This window comes from Malania oleifera, chromosome 6 (genome assembly GCF_029873635.1).
Source record: "Malania oleifera isolate guangnan ecotype guangnan chromosome 6, ASM2987363v1, whole genome shotgun sequence".
Lineage (NCBI taxonomy): Eukaryota > Viridiplantae > Streptophyta > Magnoliopsida > Santalales > Ximeniaceae > Malania > Malania oleifera.
Window position 1 is genome coordinate 15,897,564 of NC_080422.1, and position 15,860 is coordinate 15,913,423.

Below are 15,860 nucleotides of genomic sequence, written 5' to 3' on the forward strand. Positions count from 1 at the left end.
TACTTACCATCTCTTCTAGACATTAGATACATAGCCTATTTAGGAGGTCGATTTCTTCGAGAGATATATATGGAAGATTTAAATATATATAACCTCTTCACGAGAACTATTTTACCATCTCTTATGAAGATTGATAGTTTGAATATATGTACATATAGACGGAATAGAAATAAAATCGTCCATTAAGGCGGTATAAATATACAGAAATATATCAGTTGGTTAGAGCCTCGTAAATTAAATAAAAATTAAAGAATTATGCTAGTTGGTTAGAATTTCATACTGATGATGTGTTATAAAATAAATAGAAAATAAATAGAGACGAGACATAAATTTTACGTGGTTCGGCTATGCCTACTCTACGAGTGGATGGGATCAAAACCTCACTATCACGAGAAGAATTACAATATGATATGAAACTAGTCTTGTACAAGATATCTCTATCTTCTCTTTATCCCTTATTCACTTTATCTCTTATCTTTTCTTATCATCACTATACATCTACTTACATGAAAGCATCATATGTATGTCACAAATGAGAAGGGGAGGGTGCCCTTTTATAGAGTAAGATGGATAACTAAACATTTATTGAGGAAAATATCTAAGGAGGTGGAAGATGAGGTGACATATACTTTATTATTATAAATATATACTGCAGGTTCACATGAGACATGGATTAGTGCAAATGTATGAGACACATTCATAACTGCACGGTGGACATCACCTATATTTCATAACAATTTTTAATTTTTGATAGACTAGTTGAGAACTTGAGAGAGAAAATTAATAAAGTAATTATAAATAAGTCATGTTGATTGATAATTTATTCAATAGTTTATTGTAAAAATTAAAATAAATTACATATGACTTGTTTTTAGCATTAAAATTAAATAAAAAAATAAAAAATAGTGTGAAATAAAACATTGTTTATATTTGATTTAAGGACTGTAAGGTTGGTTCCATGGACACAATAAACCTGGGCATGCATTATGTGCTCATCTCCTTATTTTTTCTTGATTTGTTTTTAGAATATTAAAATTTTCTTCAGTATATAAAAATTTTCTTAACCATCTCTCCCTTGAGGAAAAGCTCGTGTTGGTACGAGAGATAAGAGAGCCTGTGTCTCTACTGTTCCTGCTCTCGTCCGATCTCGCTCCAGTTGCGAACAATTCGAACGAAGATCGCTCTAGCGTTTTGTTCACTTCCTTCATTCTTACCTGGATCTCTAGGGTTCGCCCACTGTCTGGATCTTCATCTATAAAAAATGGTGAGTTCGTTTTCAATTCAGATCCTTCAAATGCCTCTTTTTCATTTGTTTGTAGCTTAGATCTGGGGAAATCTTCTTTGATTTGACGTTAGTGTCTTCTTGCGCATCGAAGTACATCATTTTGTGCCACTTGTTGTGAAATTGAACGGCTTTTTTAATACATTTGTTCGATTGCATCTGCATTGAATTAAGATCTGGTGTTTGGTTGTGGACTGATTGAATTCTATTTTTTTCCCCTTTTTTGTCATTTTCTTTTCAGCCTCTGAGACTCGAAATCAAGGTATTGTTTTTCAATCGAATCTCGTCATCTGTTTAGGTTTCAATTGTTTGATTAAGTAGCTGACGGTTTTTTGTTGATCAGAGAAAACTCGCTCAAAGATCAGAAAGAGTAAAATCCGTTGATCTACATCCAACGGAACCATGGTGAGTGTGACCTCGTGTTGGGAATGTTTACGTATCAGCTCATGTTTCTGAATTTGGCTTTGTGTATTACGTTGATTATGTATTGTTACTGAAGTGGCTCTCTATTTTTTCCTTCACTCTCGAAACAAAATGGTCTTCATTGCTCCCCATTGCTCTTAACAGGTTTGCCTTTTGCATCAGTTGGGACAATGCAGAAAAGCATTTTCTATTTAGAATAATTGGCATATGTAGAGCAAACCATATTTCAAGCTTGAGAAAGCTCGGAAAAGTGTTTGTTGATTGATTGATGCATGCTTCTTCTTGCAGGATTTTAGTGAGTTTGTATTCAGGGACTCTCTGTATTTGGGACTATCAGTCACAGGTATGGAACTGTAATTTCTGTGTCAAGGAACATCATTTTTGTTTTATTATTTCGCCTGCATGCATGTATGCTGTGTCAGTAATTGTAAGAATTACATCATGCTTGAGCACTGGTGTTCTGTGGGTGAGCTTGGATGTTCCATGTGAGTTAGTTCCTTCCATTCAATTTCCTTGAATTTTTGTAGGTTGCAGTTCATTCATTGGAGTAGTTTGGTTAACTGATAATGTAATCACTAATCCCTATCGGTTCGAATTGTGAATCAAAATCTTAATTTTGCAAATAAAAAATGAGAGTGAATCGAATTGTAAGATTTCACACAAATTCTAAAAATTTATTGTACAATAAGTGTATATATCTAAAAAAACAAAATAAATTGAAAATGAAATATTTTGATGAAAATTGAATGACTACACATCTATGTATGGATGAAAACTATTTATTAGAAAGTTGAAAAAGTAAAGATAACTCATTTTGAATTATTAAAACATTAAAATATCTCCATATGTAAACACTTGTACATTCAAAATAAACTATTTTTGAGGAGAATAAAACAATGGGACTTTAAGGATTGTCAAACTTTTTAGAAAAAGTTAAGGAAATTAGAATTTTGAAAACAACTCAAAAGAGAGAAAACTAAAAGTACAAACATTTTGGCTATTTTAATCCTAACTTGAAAAAGATTTTAAGGTTTTTTTGCATTAAAAAGTAGTTAGTTTTTGGATTTGAAATTGTTGGGGTTGACTGGAACCTTTTGGTTTGTGTCTGATGTGAATGCTTATTAAATTGTGAATCATACGCTTTGAATTGAGAATCATAATATTCATAGTCAATTCTTGCTTATTCTGATTTGCCCACAAGATTCAAATCAATAGGTGGGCGCACCAAATCAAGAATCATATGATCCCGTGATTAATCCAAATTTTGAAATGACATCTCATGAAATTCATGAAATTATTCTTTGCCGTCATCTTGGATGTGAAAGAATATCTTTGCTGTTATTTTTTCTAGGGAGGGAAAGTGGTTGCATGAAGAACAGACAATTACTCTCTCTCTCTCTCTCATAAAGAAAGAACTTTCTTCAAGCAGAAAAATAGGTATGCCCAATGTGCACAGGATGTTAAGGCAAAGAATAGGGAAACCTCTCTGAAAAGAACCCACTACTCCTGTGCCTTTGCTAGACTTTTTAAGTACTGGAGGTCATGAAAATAAAATGGAGCTCTTTTAATGCACTGAAATGTTGTCATAAAACATTTTTATTATTTAGCGAAAAGGATGGCAAGTAGAATATGCAAAAAAATGGTTTACCTTTGTAGCTGTAATTTGGAAAATCATTGTAAGACTAACTGTGGAGAGCACAACTTTAAATTGTTTTTCTAGCTCTGCAATTAAGTATGTGATGGAGTGGAGCTCATAGAAGTCGATGATCTGATTATAGTTAGATACATGTAGGCTAATTGTTTACTCTTTTATAGTTTTGAGTGGTTCTAGGGGCGTTGGGATTTTGGTGAAATATTATACTAGTGACAATGACTAGATGTGTTAGTCATTGGGGAATTGGGATATGAGGGAAAAATTTTGTAGGAAATTTTGAACTGGAAGGAAATAGTGAGTTTGTGATGACATTCTTGGGAATCTTATAACACAAGTCCAAAAATATTCCCATGAGGCGGGCATCCCATTTTGAGGTATGAGATTCCCAGGGATGACATGAAATGTTTTTGATATTTTGTGATCCAAATGCCAACCAAGTGTTTATGACAAAAGCATTATGGTTTTGGGAATTATAATTGGGTTATTGAAGCCCGTTTCTATTTGTAAAGCTCCTTCCTGTCAGCAATTTCTTATCTCCTCTAGCTTTTGGTTTTGTCCCAAGTGTTCCCACGTGAAGCTTCGACGTGGTTTTAGGGTGAATGTCAGGCCTTAGATGAGGATTTGTTGGTGCTCTTTTATTATTTTGCATTGGAGGGATGCTCAATTTTCTTATCCACTTTTTGAATTCTTATCTGTCCAAATATTCCCCCGTCTTTTAGAGCAAAATGGAATATTTCACCTTTGGTTGGCACAAAAATTTGGCCGCTGTGCTTCTTGTGACTTTTTGAGAGGTTGCTCCCAATTATCATTACAAAGGGAGTTTATTTCCCATTCCTAAGAATAATTTCCTAAATACTTCTTCTTCTTCTAATAGGAAAAAGAATATCATTAAAAGAAAAGGGAGAGAATTACAAAGATTAGAATTATAGAATAAGACATCCTCCTAAAAGCAACCATACTAACACTTACAATAAAGTTGTCCCGAGTCCCTCAAATAGAAAATCTATCCCAAGAAAACCAAAGTGTGCCCAAAAAGAAGCAAGAAAACAACTCTATTCCATAACAAATGGGAAAGAGTTGACTTGTCATTAAAGATCTTAGCATTCCTCTTGAGCTATGAAGTCCAGAAATGGGCTGTCGTGACACGCTTCCATAAAATATCCCTCTCTTACTCCTTTCAAAACCCCGAAGCCTCACCATTGGAAAAGCTTCGACAGTTCGTGGCAATACTATTGCTGCTTCAAAAACATAAAAAGGTTGTCTCAAAGCTTCTTAGCCACCTGACAATGGAGAAAAAAGGTGCTCACTGGTTTCCTGAGAATCTTGGGCGAATATTTGGACTGATTGCCTTATAAGGTCTCCTTACCTGCAACAGTTCATATTAGTCCTATTAAGAGCCAAAGTCCACATGAAAGCCTTGATATTGAACTAAGCCTTAGCCTTTGAAAAAAACAGTATTCGAAGGGATGGAACGAGAGCTTGAAGATTTCTATAGATGATGGAAAAAAGCGTTAGTACTTCTTATTTTGCAATGCTTTTTCAATGTAAGTGAAGGTACCTGTGTTGAACGAACATCGTATGTTAAGAGATATCACATTTTCCCTAGTGCAACCTCAATGTGGATGTAAAAAAATGTGTTTAGCTGTGAATAATCTTTTCCAGACTAGATTTTCGTTTACTTGACAATTAATACCCAGCACTTTTTTGCCACTATATGCTTTTTTTTAGTTGGATCTCTCTCTCTCTCTCTTAATTTAGATGAAGGAGAGAAAAGTGCCATGAGAGAATTAATCATCCTTATAAAAAATAAAATGCGATACAAAATGGAAAAACAAAAACACCAGAATAGTAAGTCGTACTGCCTGCCAATTTTGTTTCTGCAGATCAGCCCATTATTATAGTCCTGTGAAGGCTCCAAAAGCTGAAGATTATGGGGAAGCTAATAAAACAATCGTGTCCCAGTTTAATTGCTTGGGCTGAGATTGATCATTAAAATTGAGCATTATTTTGCACCCAAATTCATCAATTAATTGCTATAAAAGTGCACCTCCAAAAGATCTTACCATTTTATCTATCCCAAAGCCTCTAAAATGGCTCAGCAGTGGAACCTCCTAATTTTCTAGACAAAAACCCTATGCTGTCCAAAAATATCAAAAATGCACCAAAGATTCCATGATGGTAGAACTACAATGTGAAAAGAGAAAAAAAGAAAAGAAAAGAAAAAAAAAGTTTGTTTTCTTATGGTTGTAATAGCACATGATACAAACATGAGGAACCCTATTTGGTCTTGGAATCTGTAACAGGCTATTGGTGTAACTGCCAACCGCAGAACCCTAAATCTTAGATGGCACTTTAGCCTTGAATTTATCTCTTTCATTGTGAGCTTTTAATTTGCCAATGCCAATGTTTAGTAGTTGGAACACTACTCTCTTCACTCTTGTGATTTTTAGCTGACTACACAGCCTTTTTGACCATGCCAGCTTTCATTTATTTGATAAGCAAATTATTTCTGTAGGTGATTATTATAATTATTTTTGTGGTGAATTGGAGTTATGTTTGCATTTGCAATATCTACATAGATGGTGAAGTAAACAAGCATTGGAAGAAATTCTCGATTGGATGAATGATATTAGAATATTCCATGATGGTTATAAGAAGTTATCATACTTTGACTTCTGAAAAAAATTTCAAAAAAAATAAATAAATTTCTGTTTGGTAATTTATTGGTCAAATTTCAGTTCGGTAATTTATTGCTTAAATCATATGGAATCTTAAACAATGTAATGGATTTTTTATTTGATAGTTAATCTGTAATATTTTGATAAAGTGTTATTTAATTTAAATTTCTTTTTTGTGAGTAATGATCAAAGTTTCTGCCTAGTTAATTTAAATGGGTTAGCATATTTTATTTTTGTTGAAAAAACGTAGAAAAATTGATTGACAAACTTTTGAAACAATAGTATATAAGTATTTTAAGGATAATATTACAAGGATAATATGATAAAAACTGTTTATCTTTATTCTTTTTGTTTGTTTTGTGCTTTGTTCTATTTGATCATTTTGAGAGCTAGATGTATCTGAGTTCTGTTTTAGATTAATTATTTCTGCATCTAATTTAACCTTGCCTTATAAACTATCCATTTCATGATTTTAGCACCTTCAGCATGGTAATTTTTGTATGATTAAAATGTCAATATTGCAAAGCTTTTTTCTATTAACTTTAAAACTTTACATGAATCTCAGGTTATTTTTTAAATTTATTTACAGTCTTAATCCATATTTTAATGATTTGCTATTTGACTTTTCTAAACAACTGCAGGTTATGGTAAAGTCTTTTGAGGTGACTGAGTTACCAGGTATATGACATGTGCTTCTCGTTTTCTGTTACATTTACCTTTACTTGATGAGTTTATGCTGTAAAATTTGCTTTTGTTCCTCGAAAACAAGGTCATAACTGTTATAGCATCTATATTTTGTGTTTGCAGTTAGGTCTGCAAAGTTTATTGCACGTAAACAGTGGGTTGTTGCTGGAGCCGATGACATGTTCGTCCGTGTATACAACTACAATACAATGGATAAGATTAAAGTATTTGAGGCGCACACAGATTATATTAGGTGTGTGGCTGTCCATCCTACCCTTCCATATGTGCTGTCATCATCTGATGACATGCTTATAAAGCTCTGGGACTGGGACAAGGGTTGGGTGTGTACTCAGATTTTTGAGGGACACTCACATTATGTGATGCAAGTTACGTTTAATCCGAAAGACACTAACACTTTCGCGAGTGCGTCTCTGGATCGCACTATAAAGGTATGATTGGATTGCCTGTGGTGTTACCGCATCTTTCCTTAGCAGATACAAGCACTCTATTTAGGTCCTGCTCGTATGTGATTTTACAGATTTGGAATCTTGGCTCGCCTGACCCAAATTTTACGCTGGATGCCCATTTGAAAGGGGTAAATTGTGTTGATTATTTCACGGGTGGGGATAAACCTTATCTGATCACTGGTTCCGATGATCATACAGCGAAGGTATGCCATTTTATTTTTTTTTAATTGCTGCTTGTGTTGAATATGTACATACATATGCTTATGAAGATTCTGAAAACAGGTTTGGGACTATCAAACCAAAAGTTGTGTCCAGACTCTAGAAGGTCATACACACAATGTTTCTGCAGTATGTTTTCACCCTGAACTTCCAATAATAATGACTGGTTCCGAAGATGGGACTGTTCGTATATGGCATGCAACCACTTACAGGTAAGTTCTAGAGGGTGCAAAATTTCTGAATGCGAATCCCCCGCATTGAACTCTCTGCCCATTCCTTGTTTTGTGTCATTGCTTTGAAAACAGATGTATCTTTTTTTTTTTAAATCATGGCATGAGATATCTTTATGCATAGATGGTAGGCAGTTTGAATCTGTTCTTTTGCATATTGCATACTTTTTAAGCTCACTAATTTCTTATTTGTTGCTTTTTATGTTGCATGAGTTGAATTAAAAGCTTAATGTATACTTTCTACAATATTTTACGATATCATGAACTGAAATCTTGAAAACATTTGTTTTAAGGTTTTCTTTTCTTTTCAGTTATGCCCCTTTTAGTCTCTCTATCCCTACCACCAGCAATAAAAAAAGAATTTGTCTGTTTTTATATGACTTTGCTCATTTTGTTTATTGCAGTTTTCTTTTTGACATATGCCTTATCTACAATCATGCATTACATTGCTCAAGGAAAATTAATGGAACTATATAGGGTAGGAAAAATTGATGTTCCAAGGTAAAGAATGTTCTTTGACACATTATAAGACTGCTAGCACGTGATGTACTGTGCTGCTTATTTGACTTGGATTTCTAGTTTTGGCATTTTCATATTTTCAAGTTTCCATGTATATTGTGTAAGTAAATATAAATGATGCTAAAATTCTGGTTCATCTGTCAGTGGTTGACTTGGGTAAATGCTGGCCAATTTATCCAGCTGGATCAAGTGATAAACTGATAGGCATAATGAATTCTGTTTGTATTTTGTAGAGGAAGTTGTGCTGATTTCTAGCTGTCAAGCACTCTGTTTTTTGTGGGCTTTGGGGTAAAGTTAGGGAGCTGAGTTGCATTAATTTTTGGTCCTTTGGCTATTGTGTTGCTGTGCTTGGTTTTTGTGTTTTAATGTCAATTTTACATGATTGTGGTGTCCCTGCTTGCCCTTTTTAGTTTCTTATTGACCATTTGATTGATAAAGAATGAAATTCAATTTTTTTTGGCCTTGGTGAATATAATTTTGAAAATTTGAAAATGTTCTTTAGTTTGTAGAAATATTGATAAATTTGTTTATTGAAGGTTCTGATTGGGTTTAAATTCTGAACCATCATAATTTTATTTTATTTTTGAATCTTTGTAATAAAAAATTGAGTATCTATAGTTTGTGTGAAACCTTCAATTTTTATACTTATTTAATACTTTCATTGACTTGCAGGCTTGAGAACACATTGAATTATGGCCTTGAAAGAGTTTGGGCTGTTGGATGCATCAAAGGCTCACGCCGGTATGTTTTTTGAGTCCCTTTGCTTGCACCTTTTGTTATTTATTCTCCGTTCAGTGTTTTAAGGAGAAGTTTGACTCTATGGCTAAACCTAAAACTATTACCTTTCTTCACAGGGTTGTAATTGGGTATGATGAAGGAACTATTATGGTAAAAATAGGCCGAGAAGAACCTGTAGCTAGCATGGACAACAGTGGAAAAATTATATGGGCTAGGCATAATGAAATTCAGACTGTGAATATTAAGAGTGTGGGAGCTGATTTTGAGGTTTGTGCGCATATGCATCAACTCTTTTTATATCATCCAATACCTGAAATTGGACTTGCAATGATATTATAGATTCTTTGTTTACTTTGCATCTCAGGTTACTGATGGAGAGAGATTACCTTTGGCCGTTAAGGAATTAGGAACTTGCGATCTTTACCCTCAAGTAAGTTGGCTGTTTCCTGAATGTATTTTAATGTTTTGATGATGCTCTATAAGGACTTCTTGTGGTTTAGCATCTTTTGCTTCCTCCATGAAATCCATTGTGGTGGTTTAAGTACTCTATGCATTTTTAGTGATGTGTAAGTAATTTTTTCTCAGCTTTGAATTTTAGTATATGCTTATTTTGAAGTATAACTTCTTACTGAGGCCTTCCATTCAGCTGATTAAACACTGATTAGATCTACTAGTAGATGGAAGGTAAAAGAGTATCTCAAGTTGTCCATATTGTCTTGACATACAGAATAAAATTCAAATGCTTGGCAGAATAAAATTCTGGAGCCTCTCTGACAATTATTTTTCTATAACAATTTTGATGACGACACCTATATTCTGCGATGCTTGCACCATTATGCTATAACAGCTTTGATTCTGTGCATGCCTTTTGAGTAGCCTAATAATGTCCTCTTCATTTTCCTCTACTAGTTACTATCTGTTTTAGGCATTATTTTAAAATTTTTTTTTGCCAATATGCGCTTACTGCCTTGCTTTTTTTTCTGCATGCCCAAAATAGTGTAGTTCAATAAAATAATCTGTACAGATTTTTTTTTGTGTTTTGCTTTTTCTTTTTGTTTTCTTTTTTTTTTTGTTTTGTTTTACTTTTTGTTTTTTGGGAAGGTTCACAAACTATATGAATTTATGTGTAGAAAGAACATGCATGGTGGTTGGTGTCGTACTTGTTCATTGTGTAAGGAAATTTTAGCAATGAGATGGTGAACCTAGATCTGTCAGGGTCATTTGGTTCATGGGGTCTTTCAACATTCCTAGGAATGTGATGATCATGACATCCCATTTGCACACTTGCTTGGGGCGGGAAAGTGAGCGGCTGTTATCTCACATTCCTTGGGAATGAAGGATTCACACGTAACACAGGAATCCCATTCCCATACTCTGCCGCTATGTATCTTTCATGGGAATTCCATTCCCATAGACATCCTATTTTTGGGACTAAATTGTCATTATTTTCATTGGTTGGGCATTAATGCCCTTGTACCCCCATAATATGGTATTGTTACATAAAACTATTTTTTATTTACAATAATAGGTTATTATGATATTGATTTTCTATAGGGAGATTCGTATTCTCCTTTCTATATATTCTTAATCATTCAATGAAGAGGGAGATTCTTATTCTCCTTTCTATATATTCTTAATCTATCAATGAAATTTCATTTTTTTTTCCCATAATAAAATTATTATAATACTTTTCAATAAAAGGCAAAGGCAATAAAAAATGATAGTAATTTTTGTTGTTATAATGTGTTGGATTATTTTTTTGTTATTTTATTATGGTTGAATTTTTAGCATAAGTTCAACTTGGTACATATTCTTATTAAGTTTGTGCTGAAAAAACGATTATTCCTCATATACTGTTCCATACATAGGTAAGGGGTAGAATGATAAGTTTTGATATTCAAATCCCCATGTTGGACCAAACATTGGCATGAGAAACTTATTCTCAGGAATGGGGATTCCCAATAATACCCCGATCCAGTGGAACATTTTTTTATCCAGTGAACAAAATAGCAATTTAGGAGATGTTAAAAATGGGTATTGGGATCACAAAAATGTTGCCTTGTTTTCTTAGAGCTAGAAAAAGAAACTATGCAACCTTGGATGGACTAAGGCTCTGTTTGTTTGGACTTAATAGGTTCTTAATAGAGGTTGGGCTTTTGATGGTCTGAAATTCAGCAAACTGATCTTGTTTGGCAAGCTTCTCTGAATCGATTTTGAATTTCCTCCGACTGAGCTAGAGATCTTCCCATTGCTGATTCAACAAGAGGACTATTCAGAGGCAATATTTGACACTTTTGCCCCCCAAAAATCATATAAATTCCCCAATACTCCATGAAACACTCTCTCTCTCTCTCTCTCTCTCTCTCTCTCAGATATTGTGTTTAGTTTATATTCAATCTTATCACTATTGATGATAATAGCGATTTTGACTATGCTGGGGGGCTTTTGTTGGATGAGATTTGGGAACAATACAGGTACGTGTCTTGACTCCTGTGATGAGTTAGGGGACTTATCTTATGTTCACCTGCCTACATTTGAAGGTCTGGAGGGTGTTTCTATTTTTCATAATGATGGGTTGGTGAATCAGTTTCATTGTAGGGATGGAATTTTGCCCACACCAGTGGAGGAAGTTTCGAAGGAGGATCTAGAAGCTCAAATTCTTTTGGATAAAATGGATTTAAAGCTGAGCGATGTTGGAGGAAATGAAGTGTATTTGGATGGTGGCAAAAGTTGAAAGGCGAAGGGTCGGCAAATTTGAAAAGTTCAGTAAATTATGATGGAAATGGTTTGAAAAAGGGGTTTCTTGGTTAGTTTTGTTTAGTTTTTGGGGATCTAGTGTTTTTATTTTATATTTATTTTTTTGTTTGGTGAACTCCTTGTCCCTTCTTTGTACCTACTTTTCTTTCCATCTAATATTATTTCTTTTGTTATAAAAAAAAAAAGCAAAAAAAAAAAAGTGAGCACTTAATGCTTATCAAACACCCACTCAGTATCCCTAAAACTCTCCCATGCTGCAGATCTAAAGTTAACTCTTTTTTCATTCTTGAGCAGTCTTTGTTTAATGACTTCTCCTTATGGAAGTAACTGTTTCTACCGCCAATTGAGGTTCAGAAACAAATCACACTCAATGAGAATGATTATATGAAAATATGCACTTGACATGCTGCAAAGTCCTTTGGATCTTTGTTTTTGATTTTATTTTTGTTTTTGTTTGTTTGTTTTGTTTTGTTTGTTTGTTTTTGTATTTTTTAACCCAAGTGTCAATAGGGATCTCTTCTTTCATTAATATTTCCTCTATTGAAATCATTGTTCTTACTCACTGGATCTATTTTGATGGTAAAACTTCAATAGTAATATAAATTTGCATTTAATTTTCTTGCTACTTAGCAAGTTTTTTGCAATGTAATGCACGAAATATGAAGAAACATTCTATAGTACTTGCAAAAAATAAATGAGCGCTACATTCATCGAGTAAAAGAAAAGGAAAATGTAAGGTCTATCTCTTGAAGATTTTTTTCCCCTCAAGAAGAACAAATGTACATGTTTCATAACAGAAAAATTTAACCTTTAAAAAGCTCTACTATTAGTTGCACTTAGTTGAGAAATTGTTAGATTCACTTGCAACTGCCATCAATGAGGCCTAATGCATGTGAATTTATTGTTGTTGGTGATTTATTTCCAGAGTTTAAAGCATAATCCCAATGGGAGGTTCGTTGTTGTTTGTGGAGATGGTGAATACATAATCTATACTGCTTTGGCATGGAGAAATAGATCGTTTGGTTCGGCATTGGAATTTGCTTGGTCGTCAGATGGAGAATATGCTGTTAGAGAAAATACATCAAAGATCAAAATCTTCAGTAAAAATTTCCAGGTTTGTACACTTTCCTAGTCTGTAGTTCATCTATAATATTTGTTGTTTACCCCATAAAATAGATGCTAGAAGCAAGTATTTTTGGGTCACTAATGTTGGAGGGTCTTCCCTTATGTCCTTTTTTTTCCCTCTCTCCTGTTTTGTTTTTTTAGTTGTCATTTTTTATTTTCTTTCCTTTCTCTTCCTTTTTGTTTTTTGGGATGAAGGAGTGCTCAAGTTAATATATAAAAGGGGAAATGATCTTACTGTTGCTGCCTCTTGATTTGTAAGCTCCAAACTCAATAGCATATATCAATCTTGGTGTCATGTACTCATGTTCAGAGTTAGAAATCTAATTTAACAGGGGGGGTTACATGCGTCATTAAGATAAATTGTTGGGTGTTGGGGGCAAGTTGAGGGCTGTTAATACTTGTATAATCATACTGACCACAGGTTTTGGAGTCAGGACTGCAGCTGTTTGGTAAATTTACTTGTTTCCTGTCTTAAGAATTGAGATGATACTTAATGAAGGTAGCATCTTTCAGGAAAAGAAGAGTATCCGGCCAACATTTACCGCTGAACGCATTTATGGGGGAACTTTATTAGCAATGTGCTCAAATGATTTTATTTGTTTTTATGATTGGGCCGAGTGCCGGTTGATTCGGAGAATTGATGTTAATGTGAAGGTGAGTATTAAAATGCCGCTACTGTTCTGTTGTCTACCATCTGTTCCTCACTGCTTTACACAGCATGACACATTTTGTGTTCTTTTTTATTATTTTCTATCTGTAAAAACAGTGAAAATTTAACAGAATTGTGATTTTTGTTTTACTATTTCAGAATCTCTACTGGGCTGATAGTGGTGATTTAGTGGCAATTGCCAGCAATGCATCTTTTTACATCTTGAAGTACAATGTAAGGATCCTAATCCATCTAATACTGTCATGAAAGGGACCAATTATGCTGTGGATATGTATATTTGTTGCAGTTCATAAAGTTAATTTTTGTTTGAAAATGTTGCAGCGCGATGTAGTATCTTCTTATTTTGACAGTGGGAGGCCAACAGATGAACAGGGAGTGGAGGATGCTTTTGAGCTTCTCCATGAGACCAATGAACGAGTGAGGACTGGAATATGGGTTGGGGATTGTTTTATTTACAATAACTCCTCTTGGCGGCTTAATTATTGTGTTGGTGGTGAGGTACAGTGCCTCTGATCATCCCTGTTTTGGGAATAAATTTATGTATTTGGATAGTGTTTCATTTAGATGACATAAAGCTGCCATATTGGTGTTTAACATTGTAAATCCAGGTAACCACGATGTTCCATTTGGACCGGCCTATGTACCTGCTGGGATATCTTGCTAGTCAAAGTCGGGTGTATCTTATGGACAAAGAGTTCAAGTAAGTAGTCTTTTGGTAATCCATCATGGAAATTGCAGCTGGTCTTCCTTCCCCTAGGCCAGAGCGTCCACAGCCATTCTAGTACTAAAATTTTTCTCGTACTTATATTTGTTCCATGCAGTGTTATGGGGTACACCTTACTTCTCAGCTTGATTGAGTACAAGACTCTGGTGATGCGTGGAGACTTGGAACGTGCTAGTGAAGTTTTACCGTCAATTCCTAAGGAACATCATAATAGGTACATTTCTTTTTTTTTTTCTTTCTTTTTGGGCGAAAGAATGAGCGACTGAACTTTAGCATGAAATTCCTAAAAAAATCATAGTATTAGAGATTATCAATGATTGGAAAAGTAAAATGAAAAAATGAAAAATGTAACATCCACCTTCACCATCGGGTTTCGGGAGGCAATATGTTTGCAATCTCATCTCCATGCTTGGGGAGAGACCTGTGATCTCTGGCTCGGATGTATTACATTGCTGATGAGTCGAGGCTTGCCCTCAAGTATGCTTCTTTTGGACAAGTTAAATGAAGATGTAGAGAAGCAGGTCTAAGAATAATTATCTGGAGAAACTTGTTCTTGTTGGGATAGTTTGTCAAGGTGACTGGATGACTCTCTTTCCTTTGTAGATATTATGAATTCTTTGAAGTTGTGGATGTAATCTCTTTCTCTTTCTGTCTCTCTCTCTCCCTGTTCCTTATTGGTGTACAATCCTGTGTACATTGGGCTTTTGTGCTTTGATTGATAGAATTTTCTTTGCATTTAACAACCTCTGGTTCGGTTCAATGTACTCTTTGTTTCCTAGGCAGGTAACTTGGAGATTTAGCAATAGCTCTTCTCTATTTCACTCATTTCTTTTCTTTCATTTCTAATGTACTTCATTGATGACTTCTTAATAGTACCATGTCATCTCCTGTATCTGCTGAAAATGAAATGTTTTGCTGCTTTTTTTTTTTTTTTGCAAAATTTTATTATTTGCAGACGACATTTTTCATTAGGTTCTTTATAATGCATTTGTGGCACAACTTTCATTTCATTTTGCCATTTTTGTTAACTTGTGTTTGTTTTGGAGCCAAAGATTTTCTAGTGATAATAGCATATATGTGTGTGTGTGTGTGGCCATCAATATCAAGTTTCATGTTTGTTTGCTTTTATTTATTTTAATTATTTTTAAAGTCAAATCATAAAGTTTTGTTCTTATGAGTGACCTTGGTCCCTGTTGGAAAATGTTTCTTTTCTAGTGTGGCTCGCTTCCTTGAATCAAGAGGCATGATAGAAGATGCTTTGGAGGTGGCTACAGATCCTGATTATAGATTTGAATTAGCCATACAGCTTGGTAGACTGGAGATTGCAAAGGTATGTTACATTTGTGTATGTAGTAGGTAGGGGATATATATGTCTAGTTGCTTGTGTCAGTTTATCCTGACTGAAGATTGATATACTTTACTTCCAGGAAATTGCCACAGAAGTGCAGAGTGAATCCAAATGGAAGCAACTGGGGGAATTAGCTATGTCAACAGGAAAGGTATTGCTTTTAATGGGTTATTTTACCATATTGATGCAAATTCACAGTTGCCTTTTCATTTCCATTGGTAAAGAGTTTCTGCTGACAAAAGTTCCAACATTTGGATTGGCTGTTTCTCTTGAATCACTGGTGCCTTTTTCTTCTGCTGGTCATGGAAGACATCTTTGTTTAAACATCAATAATTAGTACTA

At 34.4% G+C, this 15,860-nt stretch overlaps 1 protein-coding gene across 2 annotated transcripts in view; it reads left to right on the forward strand.

The window, feature by feature from the left end:
* Window positions 1–949: 949 nt before the first annotated feature.
* LOC131157808 (coatomer subunit beta'-2) overlaps window positions 950–15,860 on the forward strand; it is a 34,481-nt gene continuing 19,570 nt past the window's right edge. Inside the window, exons 1-19 of one of the 2 annotated variants that reach the window (XR_009137319.1) lie at window positions 950–1,264; window positions 1,524–1,544; window positions 1,626–1,687; window positions 1,994–2,048; window positions 6,679–6,715; window positions 6,845–7,170; window positions 7,260–7,391; window positions 7,471–7,619; window positions 8,829–8,897; window positions 9,011–9,161; window positions 9,259–9,324; window positions 12,577–12,765; window positions 13,290–13,430; window positions 13,585–13,659; window positions 13,768–13,944; window positions 14,055–14,146; window positions 14,268–14,384; window positions 15,386–15,500; window positions 15,598–15,669. Coding sequence is in view for 1 of the 2 variants with exons in the window: in XM_058112204.1 (XP_057968187.1) it covers window positions 1,262–1,264; window positions 1,524–1,544; window positions 1,626–1,687; window positions 1,994–2,048; window positions 6,679–6,715; window positions 6,845–7,170; window positions 7,260–7,391; window positions 7,471–7,619; window positions 8,829–8,897; window positions 9,011–9,161; window positions 9,259–9,324; window positions 12,577–12,765; window positions 13,290–13,430; window positions 13,585–13,659; window positions 13,768–13,944; window positions 14,055–14,146; window positions 14,268–14,384; window positions 15,386–15,500; window positions 15,598–15,669 (2,049 nt within the window). In the remaining variant the exon portion in view is untranslated. The remainder of the gene's footprint in view (window positions 1,265–1,523; window positions 1,545–1,625; window positions 1,688–1,993; window positions 2,049–6,678; window positions 6,716–6,844; window positions 7,171–7,259; window positions 7,392–7,470; window positions 7,620–8,828; window positions 8,898–9,010; window positions 9,162–9,258; window positions 9,325–12,576; window positions 12,766–13,289; window positions 13,431–13,584; window positions 13,660–13,767; window positions 13,945–14,054; window positions 14,147–14,267; window positions 14,385–15,385; window positions 15,501–15,597; window positions 15,670–15,860) is intronic. The other variant, XM_058112204.1, reaches the window with a different exon arrangement.